We start from the raw sequence: 19,933 nt of genomic DNA on the forward strand, positions 1-19,933 counted from the left end.
GTGAATAGAGTTAAAGTTAGAGTTAAAATTTTAAAATTCGATTGCGAAACCAAACCGAATATTAGATCTCTGGCTCATTTTAGAATTTATATTTTGCCCTTATACATATTTTTGGTCTCATTTAACTCTTATCCCTTGATTTCATACTTATTCTAATCCTTCTGTATGCCAATACCGTTAATGACATACGCAGACCTATCTATCATTTAAATTAATTAAAGAAAGATTTTTAGTCTTTAATGTATATAACATGTCATATAAGATAATAATTCAGTAAATTATCTTATAATCGATCAAATCTATAATCCGCTTGGAAGAAATGGGGCAAAAATTATAATTTCGAACAGTGGCCTCATTTCCTCTATCTGAATAAAGAAGGAAAAAAAAAAAGAAGAAGGAAATTTATCATCTAATAATACAAATGGCGAAGATAACAACATAAATGAGGTGAATGATCATAGGAGAGAATAATGGTTTGGTATCTTGGGTATTTCTCACTGTGTAATTGAAAGAAAGATCTCTGTCCATATCTGCAAATAATTTGTTTTGAAAAAAATTGCGAAAATATAAATATATTATAATATAATATCACCATTCACCACAAGTATTAGTTATGAACGAAAACTTTTGTCTTCAATATCAAGAATTTTTCCTCTGACGTTGGCTGTGGGTTATATATAATTTGTAAAAAGGTTTTAAAATTGCATTTTCAGATATTATATATGTTTCGTGTAAATATAAATTTGGACTAAATGGAATGGCAAAAGGAGCTTAATGATAATAAATTGAAAGGGAAGGCATTTGAAAAAAAAAATGTCAAAGTTTCGGGAATTTTTTTTTTCTTTTCGGCCGGCTTATATTTGGGAAATGGGATTTAGTTGAAAGATCATTTGCCTTCCTTAATTAGAAACCTTCCTTCTATGGGCTTAGCGTATCCAAGTTTCAAATCATAAAAAAATAGAATTAAAAATAGTTTTGATGAATATTTAATAAGGTACCAAAAATAGTTTTATTCCCCATCATTACAGTAACTTTATTTTTGGACGAAACATTATTAATATACCAATTACTCAGTAGCGGAAATCGAAATTGATTCTTAGAAATGGATGGGGACGGATCAACTCGAAATACGTTTTCACGTTAAAAATATAATCTTGTTCAATATATAATTAGCAGAAGGACATTGTTATATCGCTCCGTTTGATTTTACAATCAAGTTTTAAAAATTTTAACTATAACTTTAACTCTGCTCACTACATAACAAAAATTAATAACACAATTATTACTTTTAACTTTTTCTTCAATTTTTGAATCATTAAATTCAATTTTTAATATTAAATTCTCTCAACCATCCATTACTTTTTTCACAATTCAACAACACAATCGTTACTTTTTCTCAACTATTCATTACTTTTTCACGCTTTGTCTCGTAATTCAATAACACAATCATTACAATCCAATTAAATTAAAACTCAACTCTACTTAACTCTAAGACTAAACACACCAATACCAACTTATAATAAGATGGAAAGAAGGCATCGTCTTTTCTTATAATAATGAGCTAATTGGAATTGTTACAGCATCATCTAGAAGATTATTGACCAATTTTTCAGGGCAGTTTAAATAAAAGGAGTATGAAACATTTATATATATTGGAAATTATAAAGGAGAGACGAAATTTATGTTCAATATTTTCCTGATCATTGACAGAAGAAATTGAGCATCTTTCTAACTTTGACGAAGACTCTGGCTTATTGCTCGGAAAGCTTTCCCACTCGATGAAATTATATCGAGGGTTCATCTTCAGTACATCCTTACAAAGGTTATAGCCCCAATACCATTGATTAAATCATTTGATCTGCTACTTAAATTTCTGATCGACTAGTCAGAACCTCTCACTATCATCAGTTGAGCCATTGTGACCGCAACCTTCAAATCAGTTGTTTGATCCAATTTAATCAACATTCGACCACGGACTATACATAATACTTGTTTAGTGTCCCACTTAATATATATATATATATATATATATATATATATAATATAATATCTATCATGCGTATATCACTAGATCATTGATGTTCATGTGAAAACCGGTACTTGCCTAGTTACATTATATATAGAAGATACGTGAAGCATATCGGTTGACATATAATTCATTCAAGACAAAACACAAATATTCAATCGGCCCAATTGCAGGCAATTGGGCTTTCGGCGTTTAAGCCCGGCGCCATGCCAGGATCTGCGGACAATGCAATCAGCTAAAGCAGCCATGCCAGGACGAAAAGAAAGCAGAATTCCATAGCACAGAGACGAGATAAATCTGACCAGCAGGCAAGTAAAAGGGTGGCATAATAATTATAATATATATGAAATAAATTAATCAATTAAGTGGCTTCACGGAAGAAGAAGAACCCCCTTCTTCTTTTTTTCTCCTTCTATCCGGCCCAGTGTACGCAGCCACTTAAACACAGACACGACATCGTACTGGACGTCCGTAACTCGACCCTGTCGACCTTTCTCGTATGATTACTATTTGTCCCGTTTGAAGATAAAAGAGATTCCTGCTCCTTTGGGAACGTAAGAAAGATTTCGGTACTGGCTATCGTCTTCGAGGGGAGTCATATCTGTTGAAAGGACATTAAAGCGCATGTAGCTGCCAGCTGCTGCTGCTGCTGCTGTATATAACTTAACCGTTGAATTCATCAGATAACGGATGTGTCAGATATTAACGCATCCATGGCCATTCCAATTGATCACTGTTTGTATGGGATATCTTGAAAAGAAGACAATCTGTGCTAGCTAGACATGGGATGAGCTTCTTTTTTTTTTTTTCTCTCTCTCTCTCTCTCTAAGGCTAATAAATGACCAGGCCAAGAACGGTTGGTTCACTCTCATATGGCAGTAAGAATATTAATCAATAATTCCCCTTTTGTCGTACCGTACATTCATTCATTATTGGTCTTTTCAATTATCACATATCGGGGCCCCGTGCCCAGTGCAGAGGATCAATAATATATCTCACATTAGCACGTCGGACCGGCGTTGAGCTTGGATATGGCCCGTCAACGATATTTTGGTCCATCAACTATCGATATGAGTTTGAAGCGGGATGTATATATATATATGTGTGTGTGCATGTGACTAAAGTATGCAATAATATTTGACGCAAGTCTTCTTTTATCCATAAAATGCTGCCACGGGACAAGGAGAGCAGACTATTGGACTACTCTGGAAAACGGGGAGCTTGACCCTGCAGCAGCTTGTTAATGATCTTTCAGGAAACATGCCATTGCCAAGCGGGGAAATGGGATCATATGTAAGGTCACCAAAATGCATTCCTTTAACTGAAGGGGAGGATATGAGCTAAAACAGTAAGCAATCCCCCATTAGCATCGAGAAATATATATTACGCAAGCTGCCACGTTAAAAAACAAGATGACACGTAAAATAAAGTTAAAAACGGGAGGTCAAAAGGGAATGAGCTAGCTAGGGAGGAATAAAGGGTCACGAAACATGAATCTGTTCGGTTGCATTAAGCATAAAGTGATCCTATTTAAGCAGGAAATTAAGGTAAAAAAGGGGAGTGAGCAAACATAACCGAAATTTGCAAAAATGAGATACTTGTGCAGCCCTGATCACATGATAAACCCTGCCTCCCCCCACTATGGAATACGTACGCATAGTCGATGAATATTTTCACACATGATATCGTCAAAGCATGCATATTTGTCTAGTGGAGAGACGCTCGACTTCGATTAACTGAGATATTGATCATACGTTATTAGAATCAAATATATATCGAAAAAGATAGCAAAAGGGATTATATTCAAAATGTTATGGCAATTTGACGTGGAAACTGAATCTATTCTGATCCTGATGAAGGGAGATGGTGCTTGTTCTAGTTATGGAAAATCCTCCATTTTTTGCCATAAACCAATATCGGAACATTTCTGTTTTTAAATTAATAGGGACTGATATGACCACTCCGCACTCGCTAATATATATAACTCGATTGCCCTGATGAGGACACTTTGTGGTGGAGAAAATTTGAAATCAACCTGCCTCAAATGACGTGGTAAGAAAAAATTAATAAAAATTCTTTAATGAAAAATAATCATAATAATTATTCAAGTGATTAGCACCAAATTTTTACTTTCATGCATTTTGCTTGGTATTTTCTCACGTCACGTGACGAGATATGATCACCCAATAACTTCTCATTCGCGGTGGGACTGAATTTTCTCCTTTATGCCCCGACAGACATGGCCCCGAGGAATCTCTCTCAAAATGGCAGATTCCTTTCCTGTTCTCCCATGTAAATATTGGAAAGGTTCTATGAAATACCTTCAATCATTTCTGCTCCTTTGTTACCTTAAATACTAAAGATTATGAAATTAAGAACAAGAAATTTCTACAACCTCGTTTTCTTGGAGGGGAGAATCGTTTGATTAGTGAAAGATATAGGAAGAAAGCAGAGAGCAATGGATTGAAAGTGAACACCGCTTTTTATGGTTTGCCTTTATTAGGACCCACATTTGATTTGAGGATTGTTTATGATTCATGCATTCGATTAAGACTTGATTTGGAATTACTGTTATTAATGTGAAAGTGCTAAAATATATCGTTGAAAAATAAATATTAATTTCAGAATAAATTAAAATATTTTGAAGACAACATTTTAAAACTATTGAAATTAAAATTGATATTTGAAATAGAGAATAATTAAAATTGATATTGAAATAGATAATGATTAAAAATAATTTTTATAAGTAATTATGAACTTATTGGAGATTATTACGTTTTTAATCTCTAAAATTAGTCAAATCGTGGTTATAAAAGCAATTTATCAAATATTATTTTAGCTTAAAAATCATAAGAAAAATACTAATTCAACTTTCACCGTACTCCCGAACAAACTCTAAGCGGATGATCCGACCCATTAATTTGAGAGTTCCGGGGAACACAAAAATAATCACGGGGAACTTGATTCAGTGTTTGGGTGGAGAGTTTTGCATATGTTGTTTCTATTAAACGAGTTGATATTTGGACTACTAAATAATGATACAAAAGATATTTTTTCTTTTGTAATGGATTTGATATAAAGAGATTTATATTCTGTGAATTATATGCTCACGAATGAATTGACAAATAATATTTCAATACAACCGACAAGATCAGTTAAAGTTATGAATTGTAGTTACAACTCTCTCGAACTCCCCCGTATATTTAACAGGAGGAAAGCTCGAGTACCGGTAAGAATTAGCTGATTTGCCGATAAAGCCCGTTCGCTAACCTTAGTTTTACATCGTCCAAGCTAATTCAAGTTTCAACATATATTCCTCTGAGCCACCATCATATCAATCATACATCTCTAGTTGCTTGTCACTGAACAAAATCCTTCAAAATGTACGTACCCTTCGTCCAATCAAACCTTAACATAAGATATCTTATTTTAAAAAAACTTAACAAACTAAGGTGGATTGGTTCAAGCAGTTCGGCGCTTGTTCCGCTTAAGTAAGGTATCGGATTTGAGTAATTATAAATGCAGAAAATCCACGACTATGAGAGTTTTACCTTTTAGTGGACCAATCCGGCTCGACTTGATTAGTCAGGGCCAAATTGAGTTTCCAAATATCAGGATTTACATTAAAAAAAAATATCTAACGTAACATTGTCCACTAAAGCAACCTTTCAATTCCCTTGGTCATAACCTTTAAGCCCTATATATACAAGGCTTCTCTTCCATGTATAGATTATCCCAAGGTCCTCTCTCAAGAAAGAAAACCCTTCTTATTCTCAATTACTTTCCCTAGTTAGCTCCATTGCCTTCTCTCTACAGTAGTAATGTCTAGGGTTTTGGAGCCTCTAATGGTAGGAAGAGTGATAGGGGATGTTCTTGATTCCTTCACACCGAGCACAAAAATGACCGTGACCTACAACGGAAGGCCAGTTTGCAACGGGCACGAACTCTATCCATCCGCTGTCTCCACGAAACCTAGGGTTGAGATTCATGGTGGTGACATGAGATCTTTCTTCACTCTGGTACTTACAAACTAATACTGTCTTCCGTTACCTTCTGTGAGTGCCAAGCCTTTTCCTGAAATCGATTCACACCATCATTGAGGTTATCGGTTGCCCGTCGTGAATCATACAGGTCATGACAGATCCAGATGCTCCTGGACCAAGTGATCCTTTCCAGAGGGAGCACCTGCACTGGTATATATACATATAATACACGCACTTGAGCTAACTAGATATATGTATATATTCCTTCTAAGTATAATCCTTTTGTACAAAGAACAAAGGTTCTATCTTCCTGAATTTATAACCCGCCGAAAAGAGCAATTGAAGATCTAAATCTCGGGTTTCCTGTAAGTTATTTAATTTCCGTTACATGTGGTCGTTATGTGCAGGATCGTGACAAACATTCCCGGTTCGACGGACGCCTCATTTGGTATGATCAGCTCTTTCTCCCGGCCCCTTCTTTTTGGCTTTTCACTAGCTAGGTGAGAGTGTGAAAATATAAACAAACTCGTTTGAGTAACCGTTATAACCATGTTCACGTGTCAATCAATTTTATGAGAGTCATGGTTTTTGGATGATGTAACGTCAATAGGGAGGGAAGCGGTGAACTATGAGATCCCTAGGCCGAACATCGGGATCCACCGCTTCGTGTTCGTCCTGTTCAAGCAGAAGAGAAGGCAGACTGTGAACCCACCTCCATCGAGAGATCATTTCAACACCCGAACCTTTGCTGCAGAAAACGATCTCGACCTACCTGTTGCTGCAGTCTATTTCAATGCCCAGAGAGAGACCGCTGCCCGGAGACGCTGAAAGGTACGATTCTTCACCCGAACGTTCCGATCTAGCCGCTGAACTAATAATGATTAAGAGAGTCATGTATAGGACGTATTTGGAGCAAATTTATATCGTCCAGCTAGAATTGCTCGAAAAGTTATGAGCAGAATCAAATAAATAAATGTGCGTGTGCATGATTTTATATCATTTCATGGTATTGCGGTTCTGGTGTTTCCATTAAAATGGTAATGGCATCCATGACCATTGTTTCCTCATTTGGGAACTACATCCGTGTAATGATCTGAATTGCACTCCTGTCATTGAAACAAATCATGTCTGTGCCTGGTCCACCAGACATACATTTCACCATTCGTATATGGTTAACAGGCCTCGTGACACGGAAATGGCATTCAGGTTGCTAATTCCTGATTCGATCAGATATAAGCATGCGCGATACGACATATGTAGAATTACCGAATCATCATAGGAAATAAAAAAAAAAGCTCAGGATATAACAACACAATACAAAATATATTACATTTGCCCAATAAACGCATATGGAGATCGAGATTTTGGAGATATTTAGCCGGGAAATAGTTTCAGAATGATGAAGTTATATGACAGACTATACCAAGATAAATAGCCAATCGAGGATTCATAATCGATTTCTAATTGCTTGTTTTTTTCGCTAAATAAAAGGCTAGGTTGGGTTATTAGCTCGCTATGGCTACCCCAACTAAGGGAACCTAACTGCCACGGAACGTTCCTTTCGCCATAGCTCGCTGAGACTTTAGCCCAACTTGGTCACCACAGCTCCACCAACACACAAGTGCCGCCGTCATCCCATAATACACTCGCATAGTGGTGAGCTTTACGTACTCAGTAAGGATCGAACTCATGATGTTCAAATGGAGCACTTGATGCTTAATCACTATACCACTGTGCTGGTGGTGATTTCTAATTGCTTGTTGCATTCTTATTATCGTTCTTATAAAAAAAATTATTTAAAAAAAAAAAACCATAAACAAGTGAAAGAGAGAATTATTGGTTATACATAACGAAAACTCTCGCTCTATACATATGCATAGATATTCAAACCGCCCAGTTGGCGTTTAGCCTCGTTCTTTTAGGAAAAAAGGGATCCATTCTGAGTGGAAAAAATTTCCAATTCAAGTTTGCTAAATGGAAAAAAAATTCACGATTGTGAGAGAGCTTTACTCACTAGTGAACTGATCCGATTTGAATCTAAATTAGTTAGAATCCATTAACTTTCGGATATCAAGTGATACAAACTGAAAACATAAAATAAAAAATAAAAAATACAGATGGTTTGTACTGAGGAGGATCAAAGTTAAAAGTTAAAACCTCTTGCACCCTTTAGTGCACCTTCTTTCTCTACGAAAATTCTATACCCTTGGTATTGAACTAAAAGTCACTTTCCTTTTTCGGGCAGAAGCTGGACCCACTATTTTTAACTTAGAACATAACGATTCAGATAGGGGAAAGATCACTTCAAGTGATCATAAAACTTTCCATTACCTTATAGACGAACAAGCAGGAAGATCATCGCCTCCCAAATGACTGAGCCGATGGGCGAAGATTTGACCGGGGTCAAAAGACTCAAAAACATATGTAAGTTTGGAAAAATAGTTGACATAATCTCCGTGTGTGTGTGCGCACGCGCAAAAGCACAATTAAATTGTTTAATTTTGTACAATGATGCAAATAAATCATAAGAATTAGCTTTGTGAAGGCATTTCTCTATCTCCTTACAGAACATAAGCTAATGGTATATGTGTGTATAACATATAAGAAACTTTGTCTTTGATCACTTCCTAGAGTAGTACGCGAGAACACTCGAGTATGGTAGTTGGAGAAGCTTCCCGAGGGGCACGGGCTCCGGGACTGGAAGAGAACCCTGCCTCCCAGACACAGGCTGTCCAGAGGCATTCATCACTGACGTTACTGATGCCGATGCTGGGACAGCGCTGGAGATATCCGCAGCAGGCAAGAGGCAGTTGGCGAGGAGCGCAGTCCCAGTAGTGTTGGCGCAGTAACTTCCCCAGTAATACTTAGGAGGGGGGATGCTGTTGACGGCCTCTAGGTCGATCTCGAAGAGATCCTCCTCATCCTCCATCTCCGTGACGAGATTCCCGAAGCGGGAAGGAGTTTGAACGACCAATGCCATGGCTACGGCGGATAATTTTCTCTGTGGAAGGGGAGATTGATTGGCGGTTGGCTTATATAAGGGCCGAGTTCGTGCGTGGTGGGGGAGGCGGGAAAGTTGGTAAGTGGAACAGTCCTCAACTAATCTCCAACGATCAATTCATTCAAACACGGATTTGATCAGAGGCAATTGGGCTATGAAAGTTTTATTCCATTTCTTACCAGATGATGGCTCGAGCAGGAAATTGCTGGTATTTCGGAGCAGGGTCAGGATTACGACACGCTCTATGCTTATTCAATACGACGTTTGTTACCCTCGACCAACCGAGTGGAAGAGAGAAGGCCACAGTTTGAAAAGAGGAATTGTTGAGTTCCCATCATCTAACACTGACCTAAACCATCACGACAGAGTCAGCAGAAGGAGACCTAATTAAACTAACCCAAACTGAATTGGACGTTTCCTGTCAATCTAATCTAATAATATATAATGTATGATAATTTAAGTGTGTTCCACTTCTACAGCAGCCAAATCACAACCAAACAACCATATCCCCAAATAGATTCAGACTATGTCGAATTTGACCAAAACAATGGGTTACGCGATGACTCTGTAATGCAAAGTGCCCTTACGCAAACAGGAACGGGGCGCTACTTTACGTCATGCACTAAGCCTTCATGTGCAGAATATAAATGATTTTCTTGAAGAGGCAGACCAAAATCAAGACACTGCTAGAAAAAAGATACCACTATTTTAGAAATCACCCATCTCGGCCTGGTTTGAAGAGTGGTCTATAAGTTCCGTGAAATCGAACATAATAGGTGGCCTAGAAAATGTACAGACGAGGGCACACTGGGTGCAATCCGATTGAACCGTGTGCTTGTCAATATGTTGTACAGAACGAGCGCATGGAAACAGTCCACAAGATCCTTAGTTCGGTTTAGATGGAGGGATAAGACAAGCGGGTTGCTTAGGTTCCGTTGGATTGGCGAAGCAAGGTACTGAGCGGCACACGGCCATGGTTAACAGTAACACAATCAGATTCACAATTATATTTATGAGTGTATAAGACGGTAAGTGATCTGAGGATCTTACATGGTCCAAAAGAAGCAATAGAGAAAGAAAACAACTTGCATTGCTTCGAGTCACCAGAAACACATTCCGGGTCAGATCAAGAGAGTGCATTTGTTCAGCAAAGTACATTTGGTTCCACCTCCAGCTAAAAATTCGAACCCCGTCCACATCTTGAGCAGGCAATACAAGTATAGCAGCAAACTCCTTTTGCGACCACATTTAATGTTCGATGCAGACATCAATCTCACCCGAGCAAGCTAAGTAAACCCACCTTAATATTTTTCCAAACAACCGAAATCGGCTAGCAGAAACAAGAATCTACAATAGATTGACTAATCAATAACTACTGCAAGCAAGTACGCAAAGTGAGTGAAAACGACTGCAAGAAAAGGCCATGAAAGACTGTGAAAGAAATCATCAAGACCAGAATGAATAAATTACACACTCTTGAAATCCTGCCCTGCTCCCTCTTAAAGGTACAGCAACTGATGACCGAGTTTCCGGGAAAGTTACCGAACACAAAAATAACAAATTTTGGTCTAGTTCATATGAAAGATAAACATTCAACACAGAGACCACATCAGAAATTATCTGACCTGATGAATCCATGAGAAGCCATGCCTAAAACCATTGGTTGTTAGTCATATTAAGTGAAAACTAATTTGCTACTCTGAATGGCAGAGGCTAAAGACAAGTTCAGCATGCTCGAGAGAAGACCAAATAATCCATCAGAGTCGAGAGATCTCGATAATGGACCTAGCATTGTTACTCCCAAAATTTCAGTACAATGATATAATCAACCTGATAATTGGCTCAAATCTACAAGGTCCAACCACAGGTTAAAGATTGAAAAAACACAAGGACGATCTCCTTTCCGTGCTTCTACATTGCAAGATCGAATCAGAAATAAGTCGAGGAAACAGATAGAATCGAGAAGTAAACAATGGAAAGATATGAGTTATCACTTTTGGGATGATCAATTGAGGGCGACAAATTATCAATTTAGCACAGCCAAGCACCATAGTCAAATTCCTTACAGACTTTGACGAATATTCAAGGGTTTAAGATCTCTGCACACAGAAACTTACGCCAGATTAAAGCATAAAAAACACGGAGACAGCATTTGCTTGTCCACCTCAAGTCCATTGCAAGATCAAGTTTGAAACAAATCAGCGAAACAGATAGAATCACAGTGCGAATAACAAAAAGAATACGCATTATCACCAGCAAGATGATAACTCGATGGCTAAAACTGATCAATTAATCACATCTCAGCTCAGTTACTCAAATTTCGTACCAACTACGGCAACTATTCAAGGGTTTAAGATCTCTGCACACAGAAATTCATCAACAGAAATGGCGAAAACAAGAAGCATCACTAGATACATTGGTCATAAAACATGCATCACTATCTTTCTTGCCAATTGACCCCAAAAATTTTTCAACACCCAATCACCAGTGAAGCATCGTAAGAATTCAACTAAACCTGCCGGCTAGAATATAACGAGCAGCGAGAACAGAGTGTAAATCAAAAAGCAAGCATACGCGATGAGGCCGCGGTGTTCCTCTTCTCCGTCGGCGAGGGCCACCATCAGGCCCGTGCAAGCCCTAGTCGCCCACAGCACGAAAATCCCAGCTATGATGAAACGCCCGGAGCTGCCCTGAGGAAGGAAGAGGGAGGCGGCCGATAGGATCACTACCGGGAGCAGGCAGTATCCGACAACGCTCGTACACGTATGGAGATCCAATTTGCCGTTGCGCCCGGCGAGCATGTTGAACACGACGTAGAGGAAGATCGAGGATACCACGATCCAGCCCAGGATGACGCCGAACTGGATTTTCCCGGCGAGGAGTTGGAAGAGGCAGAGGGAGAGGTAGAGGATGATCGGCCCGGAAAGATCTGAATCCTTGTGGACGGCGGGGTTGACGCGGAGGGGGTTGAGAATCGCCTTGGTCTTCTTCCAGATTTGATCCGGATGGATCCCGAGCTCGTCGAGTAACGGCTCTTCGTCCTCGAAGCTAGCCGAGCCGGAGGGGCCGCCGCCGCCGCCGATCGGACCGCCGTAGATGTTGGAGGAGGTGGTGGTGGCAGCGCCGATGACGAAGGACATGAACGGGATGCTGGAGCCGCTGGAGCGAGGGGGCTGGAATGGCGCCGTGGGGACCCGCCGCTGCTGGAGGTTGCCGACCGGGGGGTTGCCGCTGGCGGGGAACACCACCGGCGGTACATTGAATTCCTTCGTCATCGGGACTAGACAGGCGATCAAGCGATCAATCAGCAACAGCCACCGCCGCTTATCCACAGATACAGAGAGAGGGAATCAATGGAGCTTCTGATTCGGGAGGTTTCCTTCGATGGCGAAAAGTTGAGCAAGAAACCAAGGCGGAAGCTTGGGAAATAATCAAGACGGAGACGATCCGCGAGTGAGGTCTGGAAGGGTGTTTTTGCCATTTCAAATTTATTGGGTGCTGTTTTATGAGGAGACTCATGCTGTCATTGGTCGAGTGATGTTTTTGTTGAGTGAAAGTACCATGTTACCCTCAGAGGTGCCGCCGGACGAAGGAAATGGGAAGGGAAAGGCAATCAAATCGAGGGCGGTTAGTGGAGGGCCGCTTCAAGGGCCCGATTTCGGCCCATTTCTGCTGTCCTTTTGGGCCCCGGTTTATTTGATTTCACATTTCAAGGAGCGGCATAGCATAACCCGTTTCGAAAATCTTTTTTAGCTTGTGGACCAAAATTTGAGTAATCTAATATGAACCAATTTATCCAAAGTTAGCATGTCCCACCCTGAGGCTTGATTTCTTGCTTATAAAGTTCACTATACTTCGCCTTTGTATTACTTAGCTCTCGTATTTATATATAAAAAAAAATCAATCCATAATTATCCTAGTAACACGAAAACTTAATGCTGCGTTTGGTTTCAAAATCAGATTTTAAAATCAGATTTTGATTTTGAAAAAAAAGTGGTATAAATGGTTATATATGGGGCCCATCCTTTAATTTTGTATGAGTTATTTTATTTTGTTATGGGTAAAATTAAATTAAAGTGTGATTTTAACTTTAAAACCAAACAACCCATAAATACCTTACTATACTTCAGACATTCAAGCTTTTATTGATGTAGAAGTTCTTTTTGAGATCGTATTATGCTTAAGCACTAATGATTCCTTAAATAGTTACTGGAGAGGTAGTAATGCATTGCATGTCTAAGAATTTGCCAAATTATTTATTAACAAAATAATAGCATGGTTTGCGTTTTATTAGAGGTGTGAACAAGTGGAGCCGTGTCCAAATCTAGAATGCTCAAGCTCGGCTCAATCATTTTCTCATTAATTTTGAGCTCGGTCGTGTCTAAGCATTCGATATTGAGCTTGGCTTATTATACAAATCGGAGGCAAGCTTGAGCTCGAGCTCTGCAAGGCTCAACTAAGTGAAACAAAAGGGCTCTGGCTCAACTGCACTTGAGCTCGTGCTTGTATAGGTTTGGATGAGTTCGAGCTCGGGCTTGAGATTGAGCCGAATCCGAGCTTTCATCACATCTCACTTAAACACTCCTACGTTTTATTTCGGAATGACATAACCATAGGCCTGATAGTTTTGAGGGTCCGAAGAGTCCTCGTAAGGGGTAGAAAGGGCAAACCAAATTAAAAGTCGCCCATTGAAGCTCAGAAATGGAGATTCCATGTCCACTGCCTAGAACCTAGTCCTGCTCAGGTCAACGTGGGAGCAGCCGTAATCGATAAAGGGAAATTTTTTTGCACAAACCGCTGCTTCCCCTCGACGACATTCAAATTCTTGGTGTCCGCCTTTCTCACAGGGCCTTGACTATGGAAGTTGAAGGAGGCGGAGTTTCGAAACCGGCGGCGGTGATCGCCTGCACAGGTATGGCCCTCTTCTATGTGGCCACCCTCTACGCGCCAACTCTGATCTTCCGCCTCCCGCCTCCATACTCCTTCAAGGAATTCATGATCCGCCGCTTCGTGTGCGCCGCCGTATCCTCTGTTGTCTCAGTCGTCGTCTGCGCCCTTATACTGCCTGTGAGCTGCCTCGGCGCTTCCTTCTCACTCTCTCTGTGTTTTGGGCTGCGAGGCTTCACAGTGGGAGCTCTTTAATCTGATCACGCCATGTGTTTGATGTAATGCAGATACGAAGCTGGGAGGCTTCCACTCTATTAAGCATCTACGGCATCAGGAGAGACCACATAGTGAGTCTAGATTATGTTGCATTCTCAAGTTAAGAAATTGCCTTCATCGAGGGACTTAAGCGTCAATTGGGTGTTCGTACTCATGATGTTGCTGGAGCATCTTATTCTAGTCCCTTGTTTATGTCCTAGTTTCGTTCAAAATTTCATATTAGCCTCGAGCAATATATCAGCTCTCAATTGAGAGATACAAAATGCACATTGATTGATAGTTTCAGAGGTGCCATACTTTTCCATCTCTTGATTCTTAGATATTTCTGGCATAGAGCTATTGGCATGTCGAAATTTGTCAAGTGGGTATTAAGTGCCTAATTCTGGGGGGTCTGAATTGAGGCGTTACTTGTGTTGTGAAACAGTGGCAAGCTGTGATGTTCCCTCTTGCCTTGACTTCCTTAATGTACGCTGGTTCAATGACCCTGAATTTCTTGTTATGGTTGGATTCGTGGAAAGAGGACAGCGATTCTGGTGGATGTTTCTCATTTCGTTGTTTCAGTGATGCCCTGAAAGCTTTCATTGAGCGGATACGTTCTCGTGCCTCCAATGTTTTATTTTGGCGGAACTTAGTAGTGGTTAGTCTCTACATAATTCTCTTTTCTCCATCCTGGATATTTTCTTTTATTTTCTTCTAATTTCCAACCACCACTGTGACGTAAGCTGGTAATTTGGACTCGTTCTTAATCCTCTCTCGTTGGAGATGGGTTTGAGCTTGCTGTCTATATTGAACAGGCACCACTGACAGAGGAGTTGGTTTTCAGGGCATGCATGATTTCTTTGCTTGCATGCGGAGGATTCCAAAAGTATAGCATCATAGTTATGTTTCCTATTCTCTTCAGCTTAGGTAAGCAATAGACATCCAAGATCTGTTTAGACCTCCTGTGACGTTTTCATATTTTTCTACTTCCTGTGATTGCATTAAAACTCTCGCTATTTTCAGCAATTGGCAAGTGCAAGAAATAACTGATGTTGGATAAGGAATAGTTATGCATCCCACTTCTTTTGATGCATGGTTTCTGGTTTCTATCTTTGCTAAATGAACCATTACACTCATGTTGGTCTGACCTTGAAAATGTTCTTCTGCCAGCACATTTGAACCATTTTATGGAGGTTTATTTCCAGCAAAACCGAAACTTGTTGAAAGCTTCCATGATTATAGGTATGCAGTGTCTGGAGACTTCTCTCTTGATACCTATAACTGATGACGTGGAAATGATAGGGTCTGCTTGGTTGTTTCTCTCCTACTACTTCCTGGCTGTTCTGTTGGTTATTTTCTAGATTACCTTTAAATTCTTTAAACCAGATTAGTATTGTTAAAATTTAATTAATATATTCTCATGTTTGGTTCCTCCTATGGAGTAATTTATTCATTTATGTTTCAGGTTTGCAGCTGAGCTACACTGTGGTTTTTGGTTCTTATGCATCTTTTCTACTCATGCGAACAGGTAAGGAAAGATGAAGAGTTTTGAATGGTGCTTCAAATTGATGCAGTCCTTCATTCTAACATTTGGAATCAGAAATCATTATTCTCACGAACTGATGAAAGATAAAAAAGAGTTTCAAGGCATCATTATTCAAATTGAAGCATCTTTCTTATCGTAACTTTTAATCTCAGTGATTTTTATGACATCCGTGATGCAGGACATCTTCTTTCTCCATGGGCTGCTCATGTATTTTGCAATTATATGGGACTGCCAATGCTGTTCTCGCAGAGGAAAGGTATGTAATCACCACATGCATTTTTGACCCTGTGTAAACTGTATATTTCCTCAAGTACACTTGTATTATAGCAGAATCAACAGAGAACAGAAAAGGATAATGATCTTGGTGTACAAATTCAGCATATACAATTCCCATTAATTAACGAGCCAATCATCTTGGATTATCATGTCAGCATATCGTTTTACCTTGTCTTGATTCTTACTATGTATCATTCTCTTGGCAGGTATTGTCTCGTTGGCCTTCGTAGCTGGAGCGGTTGGCTTTCTGTGGTTCCTTTTCCCGCTAACACGACCCGACTTTTATAATGCTAGAACTAACAATTGTAGATGTTGGCAAGGACACTGTTCCTGGAATTGACACGTTTAGAATATTGTATGAAAGAGAGTGATGATCCTCGAGGACATCTACATGAGTAGCGTCTCTGCCTTTGCCACGCCCTTTTTTTAGATTTCCGTTGAGAAGTGCTAAAGATTACTTGTTGGAGATTGTTGACTGATGGTCAACAGGGCACAGGCCCCGCATTTGATGTGCAATATGAGATATGGTTGATTTTGTGGGGTTTAGTCTCTAAGTCCCATTGACTTCCATAGCATATATCCGCTGACATCATCTCTCTGACAATATATCTCGTCATCCCTGTCCTCAGAATCCAAATGAAAACTCGCCCATTGACACTGGTGTAAAGGAATTATTTTTTTTCTCGTGGTGGGGGTAAACTAACGTTGTATCGATTATTAGTGTGGTGGGGGTAAAACTAACGTTCCATCCATTATTAGTCTCACCTCTCGTGGCGATGGCCAACCGACAAACCGAAGATTAGTTTCACAGCTTCAAACCAGATGAGAATGACTTGTGATTTCAAATAAAGAACAAGGAATTATTTTTAAAACAAGGTTCATGAATAGATTATATTATGTTCTTTTTTATATGTTAAGTTAAATATGCTGCCATAGCTGATAATATTTAGTGATGGCCTCATAAACAACTGATATGGAGAACCCAAAATTCATTTGACTCTAAACTCCCCCAAAAAAGGAAAGCAAGACAAGCAAGGAGTACCCAAGTTAACCCAACCCAACTATCACCATGTCATATGACAACCTTAAACTAGACAAACTACCTGCCTACCTCTAACCTTTTAATTTGATTCAGTAAACCCATCCCTCAAAGAACAAAAGAAACCAGAGCTAGTGAGAGGTCCTTCTAAACCAGGTCATATATAAGTCTATGTCCTGCATAGTCTTCCAGAGGCAGCAATCAGTCAGGCATTACTAGAATTAGATGGGTCGTCGTTTGAGCCGGGGCCGAGGTTGAGGTCGGCGAGACCAGTGGTGATTCCGGGATGCGATTTGCTGGAGTTGTTATTGGCAGTGGAGAGCTTCTGCTTCAGCTCGGAGAGGAGGGCTTGGTTCTCTTGGTTCAGCAGCTGTGCCTTCTTCCTCAGCCTCTCGTTCTCCTTCATTATGTAGCAGTTCTGCAGGTACAGGTCCGAGTTCATCCTCTCCATCTCTCCTTTGCACGAGAAAAGATCCAATCTTTTCGCCCGAAAGATCGAGGTTATCGTGGAGTTGCCCCCGCTGCCCCTGTCATCAACAATCAGCAACAAGAAGAGGAAGAAAGGTCAGCACTGATATATATATAGACACACGTGAAAGCAGGGCAAGACAGAACAAAACAGGACATCCCCTACTCTTTTAATAGATTATGACCAGTCTAACATAACATGTGGGTAGCGACAAGTGCACAGAAATCCCTGAACTTGTCGACAAGTAAACAGTGACAAAGGTAGGTGGGGAAGCTTGTGTTTGAGCATTTCGGCTGCCCATGGTTGAAGGAAAGTATAAAGTTCATAGCTTGACAGATTTGCATCTCAAGAACTTACTTTTTGTTCATCACAAGCAGGAATGCATTGTTTTCTCACTTTCTACATCGTGGGACTGAACCGAAACCGAAAGCGAATAAAGAGACCAAAAGGAACAGAGAGCCTGACCACTCGGAGCTCATACATTACCTCCTCAACAGACAAAAACTGCCTTTCTTTGTGAAAGTAAGAAACAAAAGAACTGGAGATTACACACACAGACAGAGAGAAAGAGAGAAGGGATTCTTGATGTTTCCAAGAAAGATTACCTTTACAAGGTTTGTTAGGGCGGGGAGAGAGAGAGAGAAACAGAGAAGAAGAAGCTTTGGCCGGAGAGCTTTGGAAGTTTTAGAAGCAGGAGACAGGACAGTGAGGACACAGAGCAAAGGATGCTATTGTAGTTGTGAGTGTGAGCAAAGGGAACAATGGGGAAGCTACTGAATATATAGAGTGAGAGGGGCCAAGAAAGCTGCTCCGCACTGCACTGCTACTTTCTCTCTCTTCTTTTCTCTCTGTTTCTGTCTCTCTCTCTCTCTCTCTCTCTCTATTGTCTGACAGAACAATCATGGGATGAACAAGCAAATGGAAGGCGGCTGGTTAGGAAGGAGAATTTAATGGCATTTGCAAAATATGGTTTTTTTTTTTTTTGGGAGGGGGGGGGGGGTGGTCTATGAATATAATGATGGTCGAGAGGAAGAAGAAGAGAATGCAAAGTTAAAGAGGGCAGGCAGAGGCAGAGGATCCACCTAATGGCGTCATGTGAGGGATGTGATGATGCCCGCAAAGAAAGATTTCCATTTACATACTCCCAAAAAAAAAAAAAAAGAAAAGAACCGAGGAAAGTTTCATCTCGGATGCTCGACATGGCAAATGTTAATCACGTTGGGGAGCTGGCTATGGATTCTTATTCTAATTTGATGAATTTACATGCTCGTACAATTGGACTGGCCAGCTACAAACTAGAATAAGAATCCATAGCCAGCTCCTCAACGCCATTGCATAAGCTACAGCATAACACACTCATGGGAAACTGCACATACTACAACTTGGTGGATAACAAACCATAATAAGTCCATAGTCAAGCAGATGCATATGATACGTGTCTATGTTATACCTCAGTTACGTTGTTTGTGATACATTAACACGAAACATATTAATCTTCTCGTTTTTCGTTTTCATTTTCGTTAAGATGTTTCGGGGATTTATTTTGGCTAATTGAGGAGCGGAATGGATTTGGGAAGAGGAGAGAGGATCGGTTGTGAAGAAAGAATGATGGGAGGCTAAGATTCGCAATGATGGTTTGGATTGTTTCCAACCCCATCCATCATCAATTACGGATCTTTTGTTTTCTTGGTGCTATGCATATATATATATATATATATATATACACATACATATATATTGGAGAACTAAAAAAAAGCGAGATTGGATTAAATTGAACTTTCTTGGAGGAAATTATCAGAAATTTCTGATGGCCTCCTCCTCCCTCACTCACAAGAGACTCTTGCTTGTGTTCTTAGGGTATTATGATTGTTGTTTGCGTTGGGAACTGTAGGCAACGATCGTTTCCCGCCGTAAACGTAATTTCTTGGTCGACAAATAGTGGAAAAACAAAAGCCCACTTTGGATTTGAGCCTTGTGTTATGTGACAAACATACATATTATAATATAAATGATTTTGTTCATGTATCTATATAATTATATATTAACCCAAAGTGATCCATGTTTTCTCATTTTACGGCTTTGTTAAATCATTGCAACGTATGCAAAAGCGTGCCTAACGTTTCCCTCACCAGCCCAGCCACAACGTGATTGCGAGCCCTAAAGGCAATTTAACCGCTTCCGCGAACCTTGTCGATCGACTCCCTGAGTTTGTATATCGAAAATGAACGATGAAGGCGATGATATGGTCAGTGACTCAGGTGTTCACTTCTACCCTCTAGCTGGTGGTGGGGTGAAGTTCGTGGTCAATTCCTCCCCCCCGGTCATCGAGTTTCACCGGTTGTCGACAATCGATGGCATGTTTTATTTGGCATCATTAATAGGGCAACGAACTATTATAATTGTGGCTTTAGGGGAGGGGATGATGGTATGATTTAAATGGGTTGGGGGTGG

At 40.0% G+C, this 19,933-nt stretch overlaps 5 protein-coding genes across 6 annotated transcripts; 2 read left to right on the forward strand and 3 right to left on the reverse strand.

The window, feature by feature from the left end:
* Nucleotides 1–5,764: 5,764 nt before the first annotated feature.
* Nucleotides 5,765–7,044, forward strand: LOC116208774 (protein TERMINAL FLOWER 1). Its single transcript, XM_031542332.1, has 4 exons — nucleotides 5,765–6,045; nucleotides 6,158–6,219; nucleotides 6,417–6,457; nucleotides 6,620–7,044. Exons 1-4 carry the CDS (start codon nucleotides 5,848–5,850, stop codon nucleotides 6,835–6,837), a joined length of 519 nt encoding a protein of 172 aa, XP_031398192.1. The 5' UTR covers nucleotides 5,765–5,847; the 3' UTR covers nucleotides 6,838–7,044.
* A 1,253-nt stretch (nucleotides 7,045–8,297) lies between these two features.
* LOC116208775 lies at nucleotides 8,298–9,204 on the reverse strand. Its single transcript, XM_031542334.1, has one exon. The coding sequence runs from the start codon at nucleotides 8,987–8,989 to the stop codon at nucleotides 8,630–8,632; it is 360 nt and encodes a 119-aa protein (XP_031398194.1). The 5' UTR covers nucleotides 8,990–9,204; the 3' UTR covers nucleotides 8,298–8,629.
* Nucleotides 9,205–10,078: 874 nt separating this feature from the next.
* Nucleotides 10,079–12,459, reverse strand: LOC116208889 (protein YIPF5 homolog). Of its 2 annotated transcripts, XM_031542456.1 has the most exons (2): nucleotides 11,585–12,459; nucleotides 10,079–10,357 (listed from the first exon to the last, which is right to left on the reverse strand). In XM_031542456.1, the coding sequence occupies exons 1-2, from the start codon at nucleotides 12,283–12,285 to the stop codon at nucleotides 10,312–10,314; spliced, it is 747 nt and encodes a 248-aa protein (XP_031398316.1). In that variant the 5' UTR covers nucleotides 12,286–12,459; the 3' UTR covers nucleotides 10,079–10,311. The 2 variants fall into 2 exon arrangements, with proteins under 2 accessions (XP_031398316.1, XP_031398315.1); XM_031542455.1 differs by lacking the exon at nucleotides 10,079–10,357 and having other exon boundaries at nucleotides 11,215–12,456.
* A 1,161-nt stretch (nucleotides 12,460–13,620) lies between these two features.
* LOC116209470 (CAAX prenyl protease 2) lies at nucleotides 13,621–16,520 on the forward strand. The gene is made up of 8 exons (XM_031543114.1): nucleotides 13,621–14,077; nucleotides 14,185–14,244; nucleotides 14,598–14,810; nucleotides 14,968–15,079; nucleotides 15,323–15,394; nucleotides 15,618–15,680; nucleotides 15,877–15,954; nucleotides 16,181–16,520. The coding sequence occupies exons 1-8, from the start codon at nucleotides 13,868–13,870 to the stop codon at nucleotides 16,312–16,314; spliced, it is 942 nt and encodes a 313-aa protein (XP_031398974.1). The 5' UTR covers nucleotides 13,621–13,867; the 3' UTR covers nucleotides 16,315–16,520.
* A 367-nt stretch (nucleotides 16,521–16,887) lies between these two features.
* On the reverse strand, nucleotides 16,888–18,338 carry LOC116209471 (protein LITTLE ZIPPER 3-like). The gene is made up of 2 exons (XM_031543115.1): nucleotides 18,088–18,338; nucleotides 16,888–17,540 (listed from the first exon to the last, which is right to left on the reverse strand). Exon 2 carries the CDS (start codon nucleotides 17,462–17,464, stop codon nucleotides 17,219–17,221), a length of 246 nt encoding a protein of 81 aa, XP_031398975.1. The 5' UTR covers nucleotides 17,465–17,540; nucleotides 18,088–18,338; the 3' UTR covers nucleotides 16,888–17,218.
* Between the last annotated feature and the right edge of the window lie 1,595 nt (nucleotides 18,339–19,933).

Source organism: Punica granatum, chromosome 5, assembly GCF_007655135.1.
Source record: "Punica granatum isolate Tunisia-2019 chromosome 5, ASM765513v2, whole genome shotgun sequence".
Lineage (NCBI taxonomy): Eukaryota > Viridiplantae > Streptophyta > Magnoliopsida > Myrtales > Lythraceae > Punica > Punica granatum.